The sequence below is a fragment of the Orbicella franksi genome, chromosome 8 (assembly GCF_964199315.1).
Source record: "Orbicella franksi chromosome 8, jaOrbFran1.1, whole genome shotgun sequence".
Classification (NCBI taxonomy): Eukaryota; Metazoa; Cnidaria; class Anthozoa; order Scleractinia; family Merulinidae; genus Orbicella; species Orbicella franksi.
Window position 1 is genome coordinate 2,015,881 of NC_138152.1, and position 23,067 is coordinate 2,038,947.

Sequence of the window (23,067 nt, forward strand, 5' to 3'; positions counted from 1 at the left end):
TCAAAAACTTTTGTCCCGGTCACCCGTGCTGGAGTGTTCATATGGGAAAACTTTCATCCCGGTTACCGAGATCTCAGTAACCGGGCCAGCCCGGCTTCTCGTACGAACACATCGAAATTTTTATGAAGGAAAGAGTGGCGAGGCGAGATCTCACAAACCGAGCCAGCCCGATTGATCGGGCTCAGATGAAGAAGCCCTATTAATTGTTATTTTTAAGGTTTATGGTTTGTTTGTTGCTGGACCACTGAATGCTAACCATTCAGAACAAAGGGCTCAACGCTGTCCAGATTGTTCTGTTCTTTTAACGGTTTTATTCCTCTGGTTACAACTGGTTTCCTCACTCTAATAAACAGTGTTGAGTTACAAACATTTTTTGGCGTTGCGATGTTCTTGTACAATCCGTTTTCGAATTAAAGATTAATGACTAAAAGAAACAAGCAAATGTAGATGCTTGTTTCTGTTGCTTGACTCGCAAAGTTTTTAGAGGGCCACTGATTCTGTTCCATCTCCCCCCCCCCTCCCCTCTCCCCCCTCCCCCCTCCGCCAAGGTAAATATAATAAAATAACATAATATGAGTAAATTCGAAATTCAGTTGTCTTCATCGTTCTACCGTGTGTACAGTTTTGAAGTATTAGTGAGCTTAAACGTGCCAGCTTGAGTACTAAAGAGAGAAATCGCGCTTGGCGTATTTTACACAGTTACTTGCTTTGTGTTCGTTGCTTAAGAAAATGAAATGAATTTGAACCATACCAAAATAAGTGATATTATTTTTCCACTTTAAAAGTTACTTTCGACACGACTATGGAGAATAAATAGCACGAAAAAATAGAAGACTCTGTAAAATTGTAACTTAAATTTCATTTTGATCATAAAATTCATCTGACCTACCTATAGCTCTGCATTGTTTAAACGTCTCATGATATGAATTTTTCTTGAATTAAACTGCGCATGTCAGCGTACGTGAGGTGTTTGTGGAGATTCCTCTAAGAGTAAACACTCATCTACAATACCAAGCGAAACTAATTAAGACGTGCTGTTTTCTCATTGAAACTTGTTTGCACTCTCTGAATTAAGCTGAATTTTTAATTGAATTGAAACCAGGTTACAATGAAGCCTACACGGAAAAGATGCCCCGTTGTTACAGGTTGTATGTGAAATGCATAATATATTACTAATTCATTAGCGACAAAGCAAATACGGCAAAAAGCCAAAAATCATTTGGTTTGGCGTTATCTTCGACAACAGAAGTTATTACTTTTTTATTATTATTTTTCCTTTTCTTTTTACAAACATAGTTTATTTTACAAGGTGACTATGAAATATGAACCTTCTCTGCTTAGACAATTGTCCATCTTCAAGCACAATTACTATGAATGGTGTTTAGTTTTGTAGCCCTCTCGCTGAAATCTAGTGAATTATTACGAAAAACAGATCACATTTTTGAATAGTCAATGTTGCTGTGATAAATTTTCCAGCGGTGGTCTTTAGAAGCTGAAAACCCGCTATTATATTTTGTGCTCAGAAATTCTTCGGAGTATATATAGAATATCGGGAGTTGATACTCGAGAGACGTAGTCTTGTCTTAGTTACACTCCAGTAGTGGCCCACGGATCACTGAAGCAGAGGTTGAAAACAGTCTTACAAAAAACCGTGAATGTTCCAAAATGTGATATTTACATTTTTATTTCGAAGCCTTCAACGTGGAGGAGAACAGGTGAAAATAAATTGAAGAGATGGGAGACACATGCATGAGGCGTCGCTATGGAGCTTATGCGTAATCAGCGGTGAAAAAGATGAGTTCCTTTGAAGCTAGAAATTTTCTGCGAGTCGTGAAGTTGCAAAACCGGTTTTTGTCTTGTTACAGAAGAAAGTATTGTATAAATTTGCCAACAAAGTATTTTCATAATCCACAGTACCCCTTAAAAAAACAGTTAGAGATTTAGTACTTTAGAAGATAACCTCCACTCTAGAATTCAGACTGAAAGTAAATTCATTCACTGAAAGGGTCATATGCGGCCTTAAAAAACAACAAAGATGATGGGCATAAATTGTGGAAACCTTAACATAATTTAGTTAATAAGTTACGAGCTACGAGTTACGAGTTACAATATTCGCTTTGTATTTATGTTTGTGTGATCCTTATGAATTATTCTAACACTGATCAATTTACGACCAGAAAATGAAACGCCTTGGCGGGGTAGTTCTGCACGATGAGACGAAAAACAATTTTGTTTATGACTGAAGAGCACATAGCCGCTTTAATATTCAAATACTTAAACACACTTAAATAAAATAAAGTCTTGCATTCATTCATTCATTCATTCATTCATTCATTCATTCATTCATTCATTCATTTACTCACTCACTCACTCACTCACTCACTCATTCATTCATTCATTCATTCATTCATTTCGTTCATTCATTCATTCATTTAAAATTGATCGCAAAATAATGATTTTTCGCAAATAATCATCTCATATTCAACAAGCGCGAGTGAAATAAAATTGTTTTATTTAAAATCGTCCCCAAAATACACAAAGCTAGGTAGAATCTGCATACGAGCCAAGTGGCCCATCAGGCCGGAGCTTATCCCGGTTTTTGTAGCGTGAAGCGACTAGGAGTATTTCTACTCCTTCCTAGACTGGGATACAGTCCATCGTAGGGTTACCCCCCAGCGTTAAGTTCGCCGGTACTCATTTGTACACCTGGGTGGAGAGAGGCACTGTGAGAGTTAAGAGTCTTGCCCAAGAACACAACACAATGTCCTCGGCCAGGACTCGAACCCGGACTGCTCGATCTGGAGTCGAGCACGCTAACCGTAAGGTAACCGCGCCTTCACACAAAAAAATATACAGAAAACCGAATTAAAAATAAAATAAAAATAAAACGCCCCCAAAAATTAAGCGTACGCATAGTATATTTGTAGAGCATTGTATAATAAAAGAATTGGTTCATGCTTAGCGTGCGTATGTGGAGTTATGGATGCACGCGGGAAGATTGGAGAGCACGAAAGAAGCGTGAGAGTTGCTCGAGGCGATAGCCCAGAGCAACTCTAGCTCCTTCAGTGCTCTACAAACTTCCCGCGTGCATCCATAACTCGACATACGCACAGCTAAAAGCGTGAACCAATTCTCTTATAACATGGCGACAACAACTTGGGCGCTAAAACATGTTTTCTTTGAGCTTGACTACAAAGGTCTCACAATGCAAGGTAAAGGAAAACAAAGGTCATTAGGATTCTAATATGCCACGACCAGTTAAGCAACAGTTGAACGAAACCGCTTAACCTGGTTTCTAAACTTGTCAATGAAATATTCGCTTCTTCGAATTAATTATGATGAAATTGTAGGCAAGCAAAGTCAAAAATACTCAATGAAAATGTAGACAAACAAAATCAAAATACTCAAGTTTAGGTGAATATCTTAGCTTGGCAAAAGTCAAAGGCTCTAGGTAGGGGTCTGGATTGTTCAGAATAATCTTCACATCGCCGAAACTTAAAGAAAAAAAAAAAAGGAACTTGCACTAAACTCGAAGGAAATTTTACAGCTAAATTTGAACTGCACACGTCATGTTATAAACGCAGGGCCGTGGGTCTATAGAGATTTCGTTTATGATGGCTCAATAGGAATAAGGTAGGACTAGGGCGCGTGCTATGTCATAATGGCTCCAACACCATGATGGCTAAGCCAATGGAAACCTCTAAAATGCAATATGCAATGATCCAGTTTTTATCAATGCAGTTTATTATATGGATGACAACTACAGGTATCGGTGAAAAACGTTAACAAGCTTTGCACATAAAACTGTTCTGGCGACTTTTTACTACATTCATTGAAACGTGTTCACTCAGCTCTCATAAGTTACCATTGCATACCAACAGCATAATCTTGTGAACACCCTTAATTTTAGCTTTAAGAGGGTCTGACTTAAAACAAGTCCAGTGACCGCCCATCTATTGATATCGAATTGTAGTTAGCACGTTGTGCGTGTCAAAATAAAACTATTACTAAGCTTGAGAAAAATGTGCAAGACGATTCGAAGCCATTTTAATTTTTACAATCCGCTAAAGAAGCTGTTCGAGATATTTACAATCTATTTTATACTTTACTCAATGGATTAATTCGTTAAAGGAGCTACATCACGGTCTACGCATCTTGGAAAGTTAAGCCTAAATTTGTCAGCGGTCTGTCGTTTGAAATCCGTGTTAAACGTCTCCACCATCAACCATTCTTGTTCCTTTTTGGTTTATTATTATCTCTTTGGTGCTTTTCTGTCTAAGTAAACTAGTATTTTCAGGTTTCCTTCAATGTGAAGATAAGTTTGTATGTGGCCAAAATACCGTGACTGAGCTCCCTTAAAGGAAATGTTTCTCGGTTGAGTTAAGTCTATCATTATTAGTCAACAAAGAAACTTCTTCTATAGATCTACAGGTATCGGTGAAAAACGTTAACAAGGTTTGCACATAAGACTTCTTCTATAGATCTACATGACACAACCATAGCTTCGATGCAATCAAATCTGTTTCCCTGGTGTTAAAATTAAAGGTGACAAACAAACGAGTTTAACTTTCTAAAACTGTTTAGCGTAACAGTACTCTGTCAAAACCCTTAGAGAAATCCGTTTTAATCTTCTTCTATTTTTGTCTGTCCATACCTTCTTAGAAGTACTAAAGAGCGTCTATACGGACCAACCAATCAGAAAGCAGCATTTTAATCACGTGATTGAAATGGACCAATGTGATTGGTTAGTCTGTATAGGTGCACCCAATACTACTCTTCTTTTGTAGTTGTTGTAGTCTTGATGTTTCTTCAATTTGGTGTCCATTTTCTTATATTTAAAATCTAATCTAAGGTTGCATTGAACTCGCGGATAGCTTATCGCATTCTCTTGCTCTTGTTCGACATTATTTTATTTATTTATTTATTTATTTATTTATTTATTTATGTATTATTAGTTGCACTGATGGATGCACAGCGCCTTTTTATGCAGAAATAGACAGTTTAAAGAGTAACAAATTTATCACAAATAAGCTTAATTAAAGGATTAAAAAGTTGAACTCTTTGAGATGCCCCACACAGAACTGATATTTCGTAAAATTATCATTTAAAATGGCAGAGGAGCTTTAAGCTTGAAACCATTACTGGATTTAATTTCACGACCCAGAACTTATTTTAGTCAAAGCCACAGTAGCGCAGATTACAAGGGTGTACTGAAGGTGTTCCACTGATGAAATAAATGAAGAAATCGCCACAGCTTTGTACTTGGATGTTGATAAACCGAGTACAACAGTTTGAAGCCCCATTAGAGCAGACCTGCCTGGTGACTTGACCCTCTGCAACTATCGGATGAGCACCGTTTAACACGAGGATTCCTGATCACATGAAAGTTTAATGGAATCTCTTGTTCCTCCTCGCCACCTTTTTTATTTTGTTTGTCTCTTTTTGTACTGTTAGATCGACCGTGCGGTTTTATGCGGAAATAACTACTTGATAAAAAAGTTTAAAAAAAATTACAAATATTTATAAGACTCTAGGACAGAAAACGCTACCAACATGAAAATTAAGGATATATTTTTCAAGAGGCACTTAAGGGAGTATATATTTCGTAAAACTGAATTGTTATTTAATATGGTAGAGCAGTTTTGCTTACAACCATCACTGGATTTAATACTTGTTTCAATCAGCGCCACAGTAGCGCAGATGACAAGGGTGGTCTGAGGGTGTTCCATTGATGAAATAAATGAAGAAATCGCCGCAACTTTGCACTTGGATATCGATGGACCAGTTACAACAGTTTGAGTAGTAATGAAAACAGGCCTGTCTGGTGACTTGACCCTCTGCAACTGTAGGATGAGCACCGTTTAACCAGCCGGTGGAATGGGTCCCACAGTGGTTAATGGGCACGCACGTAGTAGCCATTTTAGTTCCGGCGGCTCCTTGGAAACGAAACCAACCTGGCCCGAGTGTGCTATCACAAGTCAACGGTACTGCACCGGATGTGTTTTTCCTGTCTCCATTTGTCAAGTTTTGATAGTTCTGACATTCTAGCAAAAAGAAATTTGTGTTGTTATGTATAGTTGCACTCTGGGATTTTAGGGGTTATTGTTAGGTCTTTTAAGACCAAATGTTTTAAGCTCCAAATGTCTTAAAGACATTTGGACACTACACGTCGCTAAGCCTACCTCAGCAGTTTAGATTTAAAGGGAATCTTGGTTGAACAACAGTGCTCCTCGGAATCACAAGCTGGTGTTTGTGTTTAACTGTTTCAGCGATTTTAAGTCGATAATTCTTTGCCTGTTTTGAATGCTGGGCGTTTCGCCTCTGCTATGTTAGGTTTTCAAATTTCTCCCGCGCCCCCATTTTTAGTTTTGCACTACTTGATTGGGAATTAAGACTTCATTTCGTGGTTGGACGTTTTCTAAATACAGTATTGCGTGAATCTAGAGATATAAAAGTGCTTCTAATCGTTTGCCATTCATATTCCGGATGAGTATGTACAGTTCCAACGAAAAATCATCTCCTGTAGAAACCATATTGAGATCTCTGACGGCGCAGTGACGTCATAAATTACCATGAATTAAACATGGCTACGCCCAGGCGATTTAAACTGAAAACCAAAACTTCGTATTCGAACCACTTACAGAGATATCAAGTTAAAACCCCAGGATCAGTTAAAGCTAACCATTAGGTATACTTTGGAACTTGACTTGCTTTTCATCCAAGATTCCCCAGCTTTAACACATAGAGCGAGTAATCCAAGAAGAATTTCATTGCTTGGATAATCACTGAAAACATTGAAAGTTCGAAAATTTAAGGTGGCTCTGAGCCCTCCTTAACCAGTACTGTCCACTACAAGTGCCAATAGGGAGCTTAAGCAACGACGACGACGACGCCGAGGACGACGCCTAGTAAAAAATGAATTTATATTTTAACAGCGAAATTTGCGATTGTCTAGATCTGTTCGGTACGCCAATGGCTCTAAAAACGTCCTTAAGCTAAATATGCAACGACGGCGTTCAATTCCAAATGGAAATACGGTCGTCCAGGTTCCGTAGACGACGCAGAACTTGGTCATTTCACGTTGTTGTTTTGCAGAGGACGGCAAGGAAATGAACAACGATTTATAACGCATGCACGTGCAGAGCTATTGTTTTGCTCATTAAGCCTTTTGTTTGGTGACGTTCTCGTTGCCGTCGTCGTCGTGGTTTCCTTAAGCTCCCTATTACTTACCTTGAGACAAACAACTGGTTTTGCCATCTCCTATGTAACCATGGTTACAGGTACAGTTGTACGATCCAACTGTATTTGAACATGCAGCTCTACCGCTGGTGCAGCTGTTAGCACCGCTGGCGCACTCATCTACATCTGCAAAAAGTAAAGACGGTGAATGAAAAATATCTGAAATATATAAACCACTCAGCCGAATGCATGTATAAAAGCTAAGGTTCCGGTGCAGTCATTCGTTTCGTCTTCACACCCCTGTATTTTTTTTGTAGAGCTGTATCGGCAAAATCCCTCAGCGACACACAGTTGCATAAATTTCAAACCAACGTCAACTCCTGATTACAGGTACTCTTTTTTGAATGTTAGTACTACTAGAGAGCCATCTAAAAAAATGTACACAGTGTATAAGTGTTAAAGAAGGTTATACCTGCGTTGTCTTTTAGCTCAGTTTTAAATTGAGGCCGGGTGCAAAATTTTAAGGATTTAGTTAGTCTCAAAAAAAGTCGTACTTAGTTTGATATGGTAAGCACATCGTTGTAAGCCAGAAAAGAAACGATAACTGAGATTTATATTCTTAATTATTCTACGTTATTCAAGAAAATAATGGAAAATGTTTTTACCAGAACACCTGAATCCATCCCCAGAGAAACCAGTTTTGCAGACACAAATAAACGAACCAATGATGTTGATACACTCGGCATTGATGTCACAGACAGGAACAGAAGCATTGCACTCGTTCACGTCTAAACAAAAGGTTGTAAGAATATCATGGAATATCGATCACTGACAGAACCATTGGGCGAGTCACAAGAATCTGCTGTTGATCCTTCTTAAAATAAAATAAAACAAAAGGAAGGCAGGATTTCACCTGGGTAATGCTTCTTTCTATGGAATTGTAATTGTTATTCCTGCCCGTGAATTCTACTTCACACCGAACAAGAAAGTTAAATTACTCAGATGGATATCGCACGTTAAGACCGAACCTTTAGTTAAAGCCTCGTTGTCTCTGGTTCTTAAAATAATTCTTGCTTGAAGAACGACTTAACGTTAAAACGAACTAGAACGGTTTGGTTTACTCGCAGGCAACTATAGTGGACCAGGGAATATGAAATTGCACGAAACAGTTTGATGTAGCGCGCGATGTTGCACTTATCGCAATATTTTTTTATCGCAATTTATGGCTCAAAGAAGTGATACAAAGCACTATATAACATACTATACAATAAGAAAAATGAATATGAAGTACTTAGTGCCATGTACAGCCGCTCATGATAGGAACTACTCGGAAGTTCAGGTGTTTGACAGCGGTAAGGGGGTACTTGCTGAAAGGTAGAATTAACGTCTATTTACCTTCCGTAGACATGTTACATGGAGCCAAGACTACCTCGCCAGGTTTAATTGAACTGAACCAGTAATTACCGCTGACTGCATCTTCTCCTTCACTCGCCTTGATTTCGGCGCACGATTCAGCTGGCAACTCCGCGATGGATCCAAGTGCAACTGTAAGAAAAAAGAAAGGTTATTGATTCAGCGCTCCGATCTCATAACGAAACATCACATTGTTTTTCAGTCAGTTTTCTTGAAAAACCAACCGGCGAGCTATGTCGACAGTCATCGGAATGCTGAGTAATCCTCGACATGTTAGTATGAGAAATGAATAAATCCTTTGCACAAATGGCGCCTACATTTGAATAACACTACCTTGTACATCCTTAACCTCGTACGTATGTTTCCAAACAAAGGATTTTTCACATAAATATGAGGCTTAAGGTGTATAACTATTGTTACTGTTCCATTATGTCAAGGGTTTATGCTCTTCTAACAAAAGATAGAGCTTGACGCTGAAATTACCTCTTTTACTCAATCGTTTGAGATACACCCGTCCGCTGTCCGCAACAAAATCCCCAGGTCTGGCCTCTTTGGTGCGGTCGTTCAATTCACATATGCCTCGGGTGATGACGTAGTTGAAGCTTTGACATCTGACGTCATCGTTACACTTGTCTACACACTTAAGCCAGTTTGTGGTCGTCGTCTCCATGAAGGTGTGTCCTTTTAGCACCACGCCGCGGATGGAATATTCGCTTCTACACTGTTCAGCGTTGAGTTCACAAAGCATCTGACACATCATGGGGATCATAAGAAGCTTGATGACCAGGTTCATTTTTAAAGATATACAAAGCCACTGGCCAGGTTCTGAATCCGTACAACACATGTACGACAGGGAAAACAAACCATTAAGTTTTACCTGATTTATCATAAGAAACATCCTACATAGCAGATTAGCTGTTGGATGCAGACCAGCCATTGTGTAAGCTGGAAAGCTAAAGCCGCTAAAGGGTGCGCAAGTGTGGAAGTTATGGCGCCGTTCTAATCTCGTTCCCAGACCTCTTGTGGGTACTCCGCTTGTCTTCGGCTTCGCCCGCAGAGATCTGGAAACGTGATTAGCGCTGCTCATAGTCATTATGACTATCAAACTCGACATCAAAACAAGTCTAATAGTTGTACTCTACTTTGATAATGTTCAATAAATACTTTGAAGATATAGATGACCATCGCAGTTATATACACAACTTAAGCAGCTGTCAAATTAGAGCCTGAAAAAAAACAAACAAACAAACAAATGCAGGCCTAAAAGATCATATATTTGAACTGCGGAGAAAGATAATTATAAAGACATAGATGATCATCGCAGTTATATAGACATCTTAAGAAGCTGTGAAATTGATTTTAAAGCCCGAAAAAAAATCAGGCCTGAACGGGATTCGAACCAATGACCTCTGTGATACCTTGAGCTATCAAGCCAACTGGGAGCTGGTCACATGGTTAGTTCGTAATATACCCGTAGATGGTCAAGAATGCGCATGACTAGATGAAAGATCATATATTTGAACTGCGGAAAGTATATAAACTTGAGATGTAACCGGAGCGTCATAATTACAAAGCGGCAGGCGAGATAATATTCAGAAATGTAAACCGCCTTCGCTTCATTCAAATCTCTTCTAAAAGACTCAAAAAGACACAGGAACACAGGTAAATAATAGCACATTTATTTTTCCTGGTGATATAGTGTTCGGGTCCCCTGTGTCGCAGCTATATGCGCAACTTAAACAGCTGTGGCATTCTTCACCATCTACGGGTATATTACGAACTAACAATGTAACCAGCTCTCAGTCAGACTACGAGTAGCCCCTCTTTCGCTTAGTCCGTCCTGCGTGGCGGGAAAGAAAACTGCGAAAAAAAATGACCGCGCGAAAAAATGCCTGAACGAAATCTTGGGGGGCGAGGAGCGCGCGAAAGGAGGGACTACCGCCTAAACCAGGGAGTTTGACATTTCACGGCCGAGCGATTTTTCGGTGTAGGATTTCTCATCTTGACGTCCTCTTATTATCGCCTGTTGTCAATAACCCCCGGAGATATCCTGAATGAAATTGCTCTACTCTACTCTTCAAGTAGCGAGGCAAAAATATGCCGAGAGAAGTATATCTTCGTCCAGTGTTCGTTGAGCGAAACTGCCAAAGAAGTTTTAAAAGGAAGACGGCGAAGGAGGCGTCTTGAAACGATTTTTGCTGCGTCTCTAGGTGTAAAGCTAAACGTTACTGCGAAAATTTCAAACGCACAGTTTCAACCGAGAATTTACATTATGTATTTCACATAGGAGATCATCCAACTGCGGTGAAATGTTTGCCGACAGTCGCGGAAAGTTTCAGGTGAATGTTCAATTTCAAGTGAAAGTCCGGTTCAATCTTTCAAATGGACGGCAGCACGGCTAAGCTCATTGATGCTGTTGAGCGGCGAAATCACTAACACGCTCGCAATCGGGTTCGCGGGGGGAAGCTTGGCAAAAAACAAAATACTTGATAAATTAAAATTTCTCCAAAGCCTGTTGACAGAATGGCAAGAACATCACGGCTTGCGAAGTGCGGTTCCAACGCGTCGATTTGCTCTGGTTCCAAAGCTTTCTACTGTCGGAAAGCGAGATAAACATTCCTACAAAACGTCACACGTATCTCGAATGTTGACAACAAGTTGTCAACGCTTCTAACATAAACCAATCATATTTTTCCGTTGTGAGAGTAACGCATAATTTAAACTCCCTGGCTTAGGCGGTCCTCGCCCCCAGGATTTCGCGCGGCCATTTTTTTCTCGCGGTTTTCTTTCGCGTCATGCACGACTGACCAAGCGAAAGAGGGACTACTCGTAATCTAGCTCTCAGTTGGCTTGATAACTCAGTTGGTAGAGCGCTTCACCGGTACCACCGAGGTCATGGGTTCGAATCCCGTTCAGTCCTGAATTATTTTTCAGGCTCTAATTTCACAACTGCTTAAGTTGGGTATATAACTGAGATGATCATCTATGTCTTCATATCTTTCTCCGCAGATCAAATATATGATCTTTCCTATAAATTGATGTGCAATAAATAGTTTGGTACCAATATTGAGTCACATTGTTTGTGCGGTTTGGGCTTTCTGTTGCCAATAAAAAGCATTTTATAAATTATGCAGTTTAGTTTTCTTTCAGTAGGCATTTCTCTAACACTGATAACATGTTTGCCAGGGTCTCGATCCACGGGATCAGAAATAATAAGTACACAAAAAAAGGATCTGTATACCTTGCAAACCTGACAATACTCAGGTGGACGGAAAACAATTTGAAAACGGAGCTTTTCGAAAACGATGGCGACACGATAATCATTTGATTTCCCTGACCAAGTTTTCCTCAAACACAAATCCAACACGACAGGCGATTTTTGCGTTTTTGAATTTCTGACGTAGCGTGGACAAAGAACATTTGATGGGTTTTCAAAGTGAAACCTCCGTTTTTAAATTCCTTTAGCGTGTTGTGCACGGAGCCTGAGACAGTTACTTCGATGAATTTTATCATACTTTATTACCTAACATGCTATAAAATGCTCTTAATAACTTAAGCGTTAAAATCGAAATCAGTTTGAACAATATTTCGCGATGCCTTCTGCAAATAGGAAAATCCATCATTTTGAAGTGTACAGTCGAAATAGTTAGGCAACATTAAGGAAACAGTACCGCTAGAAATATTAACTCTGAATCGAAAGTAAGAACGACTTTTTCGTGTAAAACTACAGTACAGTTACACAGTAAATGAAAAAAGTGAAGTTGACTTACCAAAAGGTCTTGTCTTTTCTGTGCAAACTATGACTTTCTCTTTTGGTAAACTCTACAAATAATTCACGACCATCTCAAGGCTCTTGCAGATATATATTTCCAAAAAACAAAAACAAAAAAAGTGCGTGATCCATTTATAATGGCAGAAATTTTGGTATCAACAATATATGTTATTTAGGCTCAGTTTACCTGTCATGTTCTGGTTTCCTTGAAAGCAAGCGCTTCGGTCCCGCGGCTGAATAGATTCCCGTTCTATAAAGACCAAGAGACAATAGAGAGTGTGGTTATTATTGAATACTTTCACCTGTTTGATGGATAACTATGTTAATTTCCTAAAAAAAGACAAGCAAACGCTTAGATGTTGATTATATTTGTCTTAGAAACTTGCTGGTTGATCAATTAATTAAGGATATGTAGTTCTTTTTCGTCTCAAACTTCCTTTGCTTATAATGATAATTCTGAAAGAAATTAAGACTTGAAGTTTTACAGCTTAACGGTTTTTTATTGCCGTTTATTACAGTTTATTCACTACTGCTCTGAACTATCAGCTGTCAATTTAACCAAAGCAAAACAGCATTGTTAGATGCCATTTACAAAATTGTAATATTATAAACTGACAAACTAGGTTAGCCAAAACAATATAATTTTCCAGCAACGTGACGCAGTCTCTAAAATGTTAAATAATTTAAAACGCATTTTCGTCTCCAAATTTATCGCAAGTTTTAAATGCTTTTTCTACAAAAAATATCCTTAATTAGCTACAGTGAAGTATACCAAAAACTAGACATGGATGCAATATCAGCAATGTGTGGAAAGGGCCGGTGAGCCAGCAGGGAAAATTAATTACTACTTCAGTCGCAAACTCACTCCGAAAGAACAGAACGAAAGTCAACACTCCTCGCAAATAAAAAATTAAGTTTAATTAAAACTTTCTCAGAAGTCAACAACTTGTCAAGAGCTAAGAACGGTATGCCACAAACCTCATTTTATTTTGCTGATGCGAGAGAAGAAGGAATAATCAGACAGGCGTTTGAGCCAGCGGCAAAGTTTTCAATTTTTACCTGAAAGACCCAAACTATATTGCTGCTTACATTTTATCCTTCCCTAATTTGTTGTTCTATTTGCTTCGTTGTTTTAAGTGTTCTTCAAGGAACAGACCCTTTTTTAACAGTTTTTTACCTTTCTCAATTATTTCATAATGTAGACGATTTTATGCTTGCAAAAACGTGCCTAACTGGTGAGTTATGTAACCATAAAGAATTGCTCACCTGCCCTAGTTTAATTTTAAATTGAACTAGAGCAGGTGAGTAATTTTTACTTCATGGAAAGGGAGACTGTGTGTCGTTTGAATGTTTTTTGAATCTTTTGTTTTTATCATATAAAATTTAGATCTAGTTTTGGAAAGCTGCATTTTGTTGCTAGTGACACCACTCATTCCATACAAAAACACAGTTACACATCAAAGCAGTGAAAAAGCTTCGCCTAATCAATGAGGCAAGAACCTATAAAACAAGAACTCTTAATGTCCTTAATGAACAATCCTGTCTCTGTGTTTCGGATTCTCTCACGATAAAAGTACCCATTAATTAATTTTATCTCGAATTAGTTGTCGTTCATGATAGTTCTATCATTGGCCAAACTTTCTTGAGGTAGCTGTTGACATTTAATTTACTGAGAGCGTATGTTGTAGTAGGCATAAAGGGATCTTTGTTTACAGTATGTCCCTCATAAGTATAAGCGAACAGTTTCTGACCAAGCTTCAAAAATATCATTTTCGAATATTGAAAGGTCATAACACGATTAACTTTCCCAAGAAATTTGACCCCTACGTATTTGAAATTTTTTGTGCTCTGCGAGCCGTTGAACAACTCAAAATTTTTAAAAGAAGTATGCGCTCATTAGCGCTTTTGCCGCCCAGAAATTTCGCAGTTTTTGAAAACCAATATCTCCTTTAATATTACAGCCAAAGAGCTGAAAATTGGACCAGTTTTTCTAGTTCATTAACTGTTTGGAGTCAATTTATATTTAACATGAGGTGTACCATACGCAAAGTCTTATGCTAATGAGGCAAAATACGAACAATGACGTCAGCCAAGATGGCCCTCTAATTTTTCTTTCCCGCGAGTTGGAGATCAATCTCGAGCCCAGAGTCTCCCGGCTCGGTCAGCGGTTGGATCGCCAAGAAGACGACGGTCACCGATCTGGGAGACTCTGGGGTCGAGACTGGCTGGAGAATGGAGACAGCAACGGAGCACTTTTTCCAAATATTAAAATGAAACTAAATGTCAGGGCTGCCTACCAAATCACAATTTAATACTTAGCTTTCTCCTGATTGCAAGTCTTTCGAGTGTCCTTCACTTCAAGCAAGGCTGCAGCTAGGTTCGCGGAAGACATTATTTACGTGAGACGAATTTTTAGAACTTACAACAATATTTTCTAAATTTGATATACGTATCTTTGCCTTACTACACTAAACATGTATCGTTAGCTAACGAGATTAGTCTGTTTCGTGTTTAACCCTCGGACGTACAAGCTAACTCATACCCCCAATGGGGTGGGGGGTTGATACAAACCCCTCTGGGATTTCGTTCTGTTAGAGCATAGCGAAATAAATTTACATTAATTAATAATCCAATGGAGCGAAGAAAAACAAAACTAAGTCATTTTTGACTACTGGCAGCCGGTCTTTTTATCGAAAGGGTGCTCTCTTATATGGGCTATATGGGTGTGCGCGGCCCCAAAGGATGTGCTTTTTCAGCCGTTTTGGTCATAAATAGGGTATCAATTTTGACATTATGCTTTTACAGGTTATAAATAGGGTAAGGAAAATCACAGATTTTGGTCATAAATAAGGTAAGGGTTTTGGGAAGCAGGCCGCACATCCCCGCCCAATTTTCTGGGAGTGACCCCCCGGATCTTTTCTTTGAAGGTCCGAGGTGTGTTTGCGAGCACGTCTGTATCGTGTCGATTCGCACTTCCTCCCTGAGATCTTTTAATTGCACTCCGATCTGAAAGTCTTTTGATTAAAAAACTGTCAAACGCAGTTAAGTTGACAGATTTTTTATCCCAAATAACTTAAAATACACTAATCCATATGAATTAATCCAATAATCTTGCATTCAACACGTGGATTCCACATATAACACATATAAGTTTAATGGAATCTCTTGCTCCTCCTCGCCACTGTTCTTGTTTTACTTGTCTCTTTTTGTACTATTAGACTCACAGTGCCATTTTATGCAGAAATAACTACTTGACGAAAAAGTTAAAAGAAATTACAAGTATTTAGAAGACTCTAGGACTGAAAACGTTAGCAACAGGGAAATTAAGAATGAATTTTTCAAGACGCACTTAAGGGAATATATATTTCGTAAATTGAATTGTCATTTAATGGTAGACTTTAATAGTAGACTTTATCGGAGAGGGTAACTTTTGACAGTCAAAACTGATAAACTAATGGCCCTCGACATAAACGCAAAAGGAAATTAATTAAAATCACTATGTACAGCCTATAAATAGAGGAGTTTTGTTTGCAACCATCACTAGATTAAATACTTGTTTCAGTCAGCGCCACAGTAGCGCAGATGACAAGGGTGTACTGAGGGTGTTCCACTGATGTTATAAATGAAGAAATCGCCGCAGCTTTGCACTTGGATATTGATGGACCAAGTACAACAGTTTGAATTCCAATTAAAGCAGACCTGCCTGGTGACTTGACCCTCTGCAACTGTAGGATGAGCACCGTTTAACCAGCCGGTGGAATGGGTCCCACAGTGATGTGTAGGCACGCAGGTGGTAGCCATTTTAGTTCCGGCGGCTCCTTGGAAACGAAACCAACCTGGCCCGAGTGTGTTATCACAAGTCAACGGTACTGCACCGTATGTGTTTTTCCTGTCTCCATTTGTCAAGTTTTGATATTTCTGACATTCTAGCAAAAAGAAATTTGTGTTGTTACGTGCAGTTGCACTCTAGGATTTTAGGGGCTATTGTTAAGTCTTAAGACATTTCGAGCCTACTCATAGCTAAGCCTACCTCAGCAGTTTAGATTTTATGGGAATCTTGGATGAACAACATTTCTGTTCAAATCACAAGTTAGTGTGTGTGTTTAACTGTTTCAGCGATTTTCAGTCGATAATTCTTTGCCTGTTTTCAATGCTGGCGTTTTGCCTCTGCTATTTCAGTTTAGATTTTCAAATTTTTCCCGTGCCCCCATTTTTAGTTTTGCACTGCTTGATGGGAAATTAAGACGTCATATCGTGGTTGGACGTTTTCTAAATACAGCGTTGCGTGAATCTAGAGATATAAAAGTGCTTTTAATCGTTTATAATTCATATTTCAGATGAGTATGTACAACGAAAACTCATTTCCTGTAGAAACCATATTGAGATCTCTGACGGAGCAGTGACTTAAACATGGCGACGCCCAGGCGATTTAAACTGAACACCAAAACTTCGTATTCGAGCCACTTACAGAGATATCAAGTTAAAACCCCAGGATCAGTTAAAGATAACCATTAGGTATACTTTGGAACTTGACCTGCTTTTCATCCAAGATTTCCTTTAACACATATAGCGAGTAATACAAGAAGAATTTCATTGCTTGGATAATCACTAAAAATCTTAAAAGTTCGAAAATTTAAGGTGGCTCTGACACCTCCTTAACTAGTACTATCCACTACAAGTGCCATTACTTACCTTGAGACAAACAACTGGTTTTGCCATCTCCTGTGTAACCATGGTTACAGGTACAATTGTACGATCCAGCTGTATTTGAACATGTAGCTCTACCGCTGATGCAGCCGTTAGCACCGCTGGCGCACTCATCTATATCTGCAAAAAGGAAAGACGGTGGATGATAAATATCTTAAATAACTTAATCACTCAGCCGAATGCATGTATAAAGCTAAGGTTCCGGGACAGTCATTCGTTTACTCTTCAGACCCCTATATTTTTTTTTTTTTTTTTTTTTTTGGTGGAGCTGTATATCGGCAAAAATACCTCAATAAAAAGAGTCAGCGACACAGTTGCATAAATTTCAAACCAATGTCAACTCCTGATTACAGGTACTCTTTTTTGAATGTTAATACTACTAGAGAGTCTTCAAAAAAATTGTACACAGTCTATAAATGTTGTCTTTTACCTCAGTTTTAAATTGAGGCCGGGTGCAAAATTTGCCATATGCATGAAAAGGGATTAGTTAGTCTCAAAAAAAGTCATACTTAGTTTGGAATAGTAAGCACACCGTTATAGGCCAGAAAAGAAACGATTCCTGAGATTCACAATTATTATACGTTATTCAAGAAAATACGGGAAAATTTTTTTACCATAACAGCTGAATCCATCCCCAGAGAAACCAGTTTTGCAGGCACAAATAAATGAACCAATGATGTTGATACACTCGGCATTGATGTCACAGACAGGAACAGAAGCATTGCACTCGTCTACGTCTAAACAAAAGGTTGTAAAAATATCATGAAATATCGATCACCGACAGAGCCATTGGGCGAGTCACGTGAATCTGCTGTTGATCCTTCTTAAAATAAAACAAAACAAAAGGAAGGCAGGATTTCACCTGGCGTAATGCTTGTTTCTATAGAATTGTAATTGTTATTCCTGCTTGTGAATTCTACTTCACACCGAACAAGAAAATTAAATTACTCAGACGGATATCGCACGCTAAGACCGAACCTTAAGTTACAGCCTCGTTGTCTCTGGTTCTTAAAATAATTCTTGCTTGAAGAACGACTTAACGTTAAAACGAACAAGAACGGTTTGGATTACTCGCAGTCAACTATAGTGGACCAGGAAATGTGAAATTGCACGCAAAAGTTTGATGTAGCGCGCGATGTTGCACTTATCGCAATAATATAGCGGGAAGGGATACTTGTTGAAAGAATTAACATCTAAATAGTTTACCTTCCGTAGACATGTTACATGGAGCCAAGACTACCTCGCCAGGTTTAATTGAACTGAACCAGTAATTACCGCTGACTGCATCTTCTCCTTCACTCGCCTTGATTTCGGCGCACGATTCAGCTGGCAACTCCGCGATGGATCCAAGTGCAACTGAAAGAAAACAAAGGTTGTTGTTTCAGCGCTCCGATCTCATAACGAAACATTACATTGTTTTTCAGTCAGGTTTCTTGAAAAACCAACCGGCGAGCTCTGTCGACAGTCATCGGAATGCTGAGTAATCCTCGACATGTTTGTATAAGAAATGAATAAACCCTTTGCACAAATGGCGCCTACATTTGAATAACACTACCTTGTACATCCTTAACCGCGTACGTACGTTTCCAAACAAAGGATTTTTTACTTAAATGTGAGGCGTAAGATGTATAACTATTGTGTTTGCGCCATTATGTAAAGGTTTATGCTCTTCTAACAAAAGATAGAGCTTGACGCTGAAATTACCTCTTTTACTCAGTCGTTTGAGATACACCCGTTCGCTGTCCGCAACAAAATCCCCAGGTCTGGCCTCTTTGGTGCGGTCGTTCAATTCACATATGCCTCGGGTGATGACGTAGTTGAAGCTTTGACATCTGACGTCATCGTTACACTTGTCTACACACTTAAGCCAGTTTGTGGTCGTCGTCTCCATGAAGGTGTGTCCTTTTAGCACCACGCCGCGGATGGAATATTCGCTTCTACACTGTTCAGCGTTGAGTTCACAAAGCATCTGACACATCATGGGGATCATAAGAAGCTTGATGACCAGGTTCATTTTTAAAGATATACAAAGCCACTGGCCAGGTTCTGAATCCGTACAACACATGTACGACAGGGAAAACAAACCATTAAGTTTTACCTGATTTATCATAAGAAACATCCTACATAGCAGATTAGCTGTTGGATGCGGACCAGCCATTGTGTAAGCTGGAAAGCTAAAGCCGCTAAAGGGTGCGCAAGTGTGGAAGTTATGGCGCCGTTCTAATCTCGTTCCCAGACCTCTTGTGGGTACTCCGCTCGTCTTTGGCTTCGCCCGCAGAGATCTGGAAACGTGATTAGCGCTGTTCATAGTCAGTATGACTATCAAACTCGACATCAAAAGAAGTCTAACAGCTGTACTCTACTTTGATAATGTTCAATAAATACTTTGAAGATATAGATGACCATCGCAGTTATATACACAGCTTAAGCAGCTGTCAAATTAGAGCCTGAAAAAAAACAAACAAACAAACAAATGCAGGCCTAAAAGATCATATATTTGAACTGCGGAGAAAGATAATTATAAAGACATAGATGATCATCGCAGTTATATAGACATCTTAAGAAGCTGTGAAATTGATTTTAAAGCCCGAAAAAAAATCAGGCCTGAACGGGATTCGAACCAATGACCTCTGTGATACCTTAAGCTATCAAGCCAACTGGGAGCTGGTCACATGGTTAGTTCGTAATATACCCGTAGATGGTCAAGAATGCGCATTAATAGATGAAAGATCATATATTTGAACTGTGGAAAGTATATAAACTTGAGATGTAACCGGAGCGTCATAATTACAAAGCGGCAGGCGAGATAATATTCAGAAATGTAAACCGCCTTCGCTTCATTCAAATCTCTTCTAAAAGACTCAAAAAGACACAGGAACACAGGTAAATAATAGCACATTTATTTTTCCTGGTGATATAGTGTTCGGGTCCCCTGTGTCGCAGCTATATGCGCAACTTAAACAGCTGTGGCATTCTTCACCATCTACGGGTATATTACGAACTAACAATGTAACCAGCTCTCAGTCAGACTACGAGTAGCCCCTCTTTCGCTTAGTCCGTCCTGCGTGGCGGGAAAGAAAACTGCGAAAAAAAATGACCGCGCGAAAAAATGCCTGAACGAAATCTTGGGGGGCGAGGAGCGCGCGAAAGGAGGGACTACCGCCTAAACCAGGGAGTTTGACATTTCACGGCCGAGCGATTTTTCGGTGTAGGATTTCTCATCTTGACGTCCTCTTATTATCGCCTGTTGTCAATAACCCCCGGAGATATCCTGAATGAAATTGCTCTACTCTACTCTTCAAGTAGCGAGGCAAAAATATGCCGTGAGAAGTATATCTTTGTCCAGTGTTCGTTAAGCGAAACTGCCAAAGAAGTTTTAAAAGGAAGACGGCGAAGGAGTCGTCTTGAAACGATTTTTGCTGCGTCTCTAGGTGTAAAGCTAAACGTTACTGCGAAAATTTCAAACGCACAGTTTCAACCGAGAATTTACATTATGTATTTCACATAGGAGATCATCCAACTGCGGTGAAATGTTTGCCGACAGTCGCGGAAAGTTTCAGGTGAATGTCTAATTTCGAGTGAAAGTCCGGTTCAATCTTTCAAATGGACGGCAGCAAGGCTAAGCTCATTGATGCTGTTGAGCGGCGAAATCACTAACACGCTCGCAATCGGGTTCGCGGGGGAAAGCTTGGCAAAAAACAAAATACTTGATAAATTAAAATTTCTCCAAAGGCTGTTGACAGAATCGCAAGAACATCACGGCTTGCGAAGTGCGGTTCCAACGCGTCGATTTGCCCTGGTTCCAAAGCTTTCTACTGTCGGAAAGCGAGATAAACATTCCGGCCTACAAAACATCACACGTATCTCGAATGTTGACAACAAGTTGTCAACGCTCCTAACATAAACCAATCATATTTTTTCGTTGTGAGAGTAACGCATAATTTAAACTCCCTGGTTTAGGCGGTCCTCGCCCCCAGGATTTCGCGCGGCCATTTTTTTCTCGCGGTTTTTTCTCGCGTCATGCACGACGGACCAAGCGAAAGAGGGACTACTCGTAATCTAGCTCTCAGTTGGCTTGATAACTCAGTTGGTAGAGCGCTTCACCGGTACCACCGAGGTCATGGGTTCGAATCCCGTTCAGTCCTGAATTTTTTTCAGGCTCTAATTTCACAGCTGCTTAAGTTGGGTATATAACTGAGATGATCATCTATGTGTTCATATCTTTCTCCGCGTATCAAATATATGATCTTTCCTATATATTGATGTGCAATAAATAGTTTGGTACCAATATTGAGTCGCATTGTTTGTGCGGTTTGGGCTTTCTGTTGCCAAGAAAAAGCATTTTATAAATTATGCAGTTTAGTTTTCTTTCAGTAGGCATTTCTCTAACACTGATAACATGTTTGCCAGGGTCTCGATCCACGGGATCAGAAATAATGAGTACACAAAAAAGGATCGGTATACCTCGCAAACCTGACAATACTCAGGTGGACGGAAAACAATTTGAAAACGGAGCTTTTCGAAAACGATGACGTCACGATAATCATTTGATTTCCCTGACCAAGTTTTCCTCAAACACAAATCCAACACGACAGGCGATTCTTGCGTTTGTAAATTTCTCCGACGTAGAGTGGACAAAGAACATTTGATGGGTTTTCAAAGTGAAACCTCCGTTTTTAAATTCCTTTGGCGTGGTGTGCACGGAGCCTAAGACAGTTACTTCGATGAATTTTATCATACTTTATTACCTAACATGCTATAAAATGCTCTTAAATAACTTAAGCGTTAAAATCGAAATCAGTTTGAACAATATTTCGCGATGCCTTCTGCAAATAGGAAAATTCATCATTTTGAAGTGTACAGTCGAAATAGTTAGGCAACATTAAGGAAACAGTACCGCTAGAAATATTAACTCTGAATCGAAAGTAAGAACGACTTTTTCGTGAAAGCTACAGTACAGTTACACAGTAAATGAAAAAAATGAAAGTTGACTTACCAAAAGGTCTTGTCTTTTCTGTGCAAACTATGACTTTCTCTCTTGGTAAACTCTCCAAAAATTGACGACCAGCTCAAGGCTCTTGTAGATATATATTTCCAAAAAACAAACAAACAAAAAAAAGAGTGATTAATTTATAATGGCAGAAATTTTTGTATCAACAATATATGTTATTTAGGCTCAGTTTACCTGTCATGTTCTGGTCTCCTTGAAAGCAAGCGCTTCAGTCCCGCGGCTGAATAGATTTCCTCTCTATAAAGACGAAGAGACAATAGAGAGTCTGGTTATTATTGAATACTTTCACCTGTTTGATGGATAACTATGTTAATTTCCTAAAAAAAAGACAAGCAAGCGCTTAGATGTTGATTATATTTGTCTTAGAAACTTGCTGGTTGATCAATTAATTAAGGATATGTAGTTCTTTTTCGTCTCAAACTTTCTTTGCTTACATTGAGAATTCTGAAAGAAATTAAGACTTGAAGTTTTACAGCCTAACGGTTTTTTATTGCCGTTTATTACAGTTTATTCACCACTGCTCTGAACTATCAGCTGTCAATATAAGCAAAGCAAAACAGCATTGTTAGATGCCATTTACAAAATTTTAATATTATAAACTGACAAACTAGGTTAGCCAAACCAATATAATTTTCCAGCAACGTGACGCAATTTCTAAAATGTTAAATAACTTAAAACGCATTTTCGTCTCCAAATTTATCGCAAGTTTTAAATGCTTTTTCTACAAAAAATATCCTTAATTAGCTACAGTGAAGTATAACAAAAACTAGATATGGATGCAACGTCAGCAATGTGTGGAAAGGGCCGGTGAGCCAGGAGGGAAAATTGATTACTACTTCAGTCGCAAACTCACTCCGAAAGTACAGAAAGAAAGTCACCACTCCTCGAAAATAAAAAAATTAAGTTTAATTAAAACTTTCTCAGAAGCCAACAACTTGTCAAGAACTAAGAACGGTATGCCACAAACCTCATTTTGTTTTGCTGA

At 39.1% G+C, this 23,067-nt stretch overlaps 2 protein-coding genes across 3 annotated transcripts; both read right to left on the reverse strand.

Moving 5' to 3' along the window:
* Window positions 1–5,676: 5,676 nt before the first annotated feature.
* LOC145496207 (uncharacterized) lies at window positions 5,677–9,693 on the reverse strand. The gene is made up of 5 exons (XM_081475873.1): window positions 9,076–9,693; window positions 8,575–8,724; window positions 7,845–7,967; window positions 7,231–7,365; window positions 5,677–6,044 (listed from the first exon to the last, which is right to left on the reverse strand). Exons 1-5 carry the CDS (start codon window positions 9,683–9,685, stop codon window positions 5,677–5,679), a joined length of 1,386 nt encoding a protein of 461 aa, XP_081331999.1. The 5' UTR covers window positions 9,686–9,693.
* Window positions 9,694–13,996: 4,303 nt separating this feature from the next.
* Window positions 13,997–22,605, reverse strand: LOC145496202 (uromodulin-like). Of its 2 annotated transcripts, XM_081475867.1 has the most exons (6): window positions 22,068–22,605; window positions 18,776–19,117; window positions 18,278–18,427; window positions 17,686–17,808; window positions 17,057–17,191; window positions 13,997–16,290 (listed from the first exon to the last, which is right to left on the reverse strand). In XM_081475867.1, exons 2-6 carry the CDS (start codon window positions 19,083–19,085, stop codon window positions 15,923–15,925), a joined length of 1,086 nt encoding a protein of 361 aa, XP_081331993.1. In that variant the 5' UTR covers window positions 19,086–19,117; window positions 22,068–22,605; the 3' UTR covers window positions 13,997–15,922. The 2 variants fall into 2 exon arrangements, with proteins under 2 accessions (XP_081331993.1, XP_081331992.1); XM_081475866.1 differs by lacking the exon at window positions 22,068–22,605 and having other exon boundaries at window positions 18,776–19,415.
* Between the last annotated feature and the right edge of the window lie 462 nt (window positions 22,606–23,067).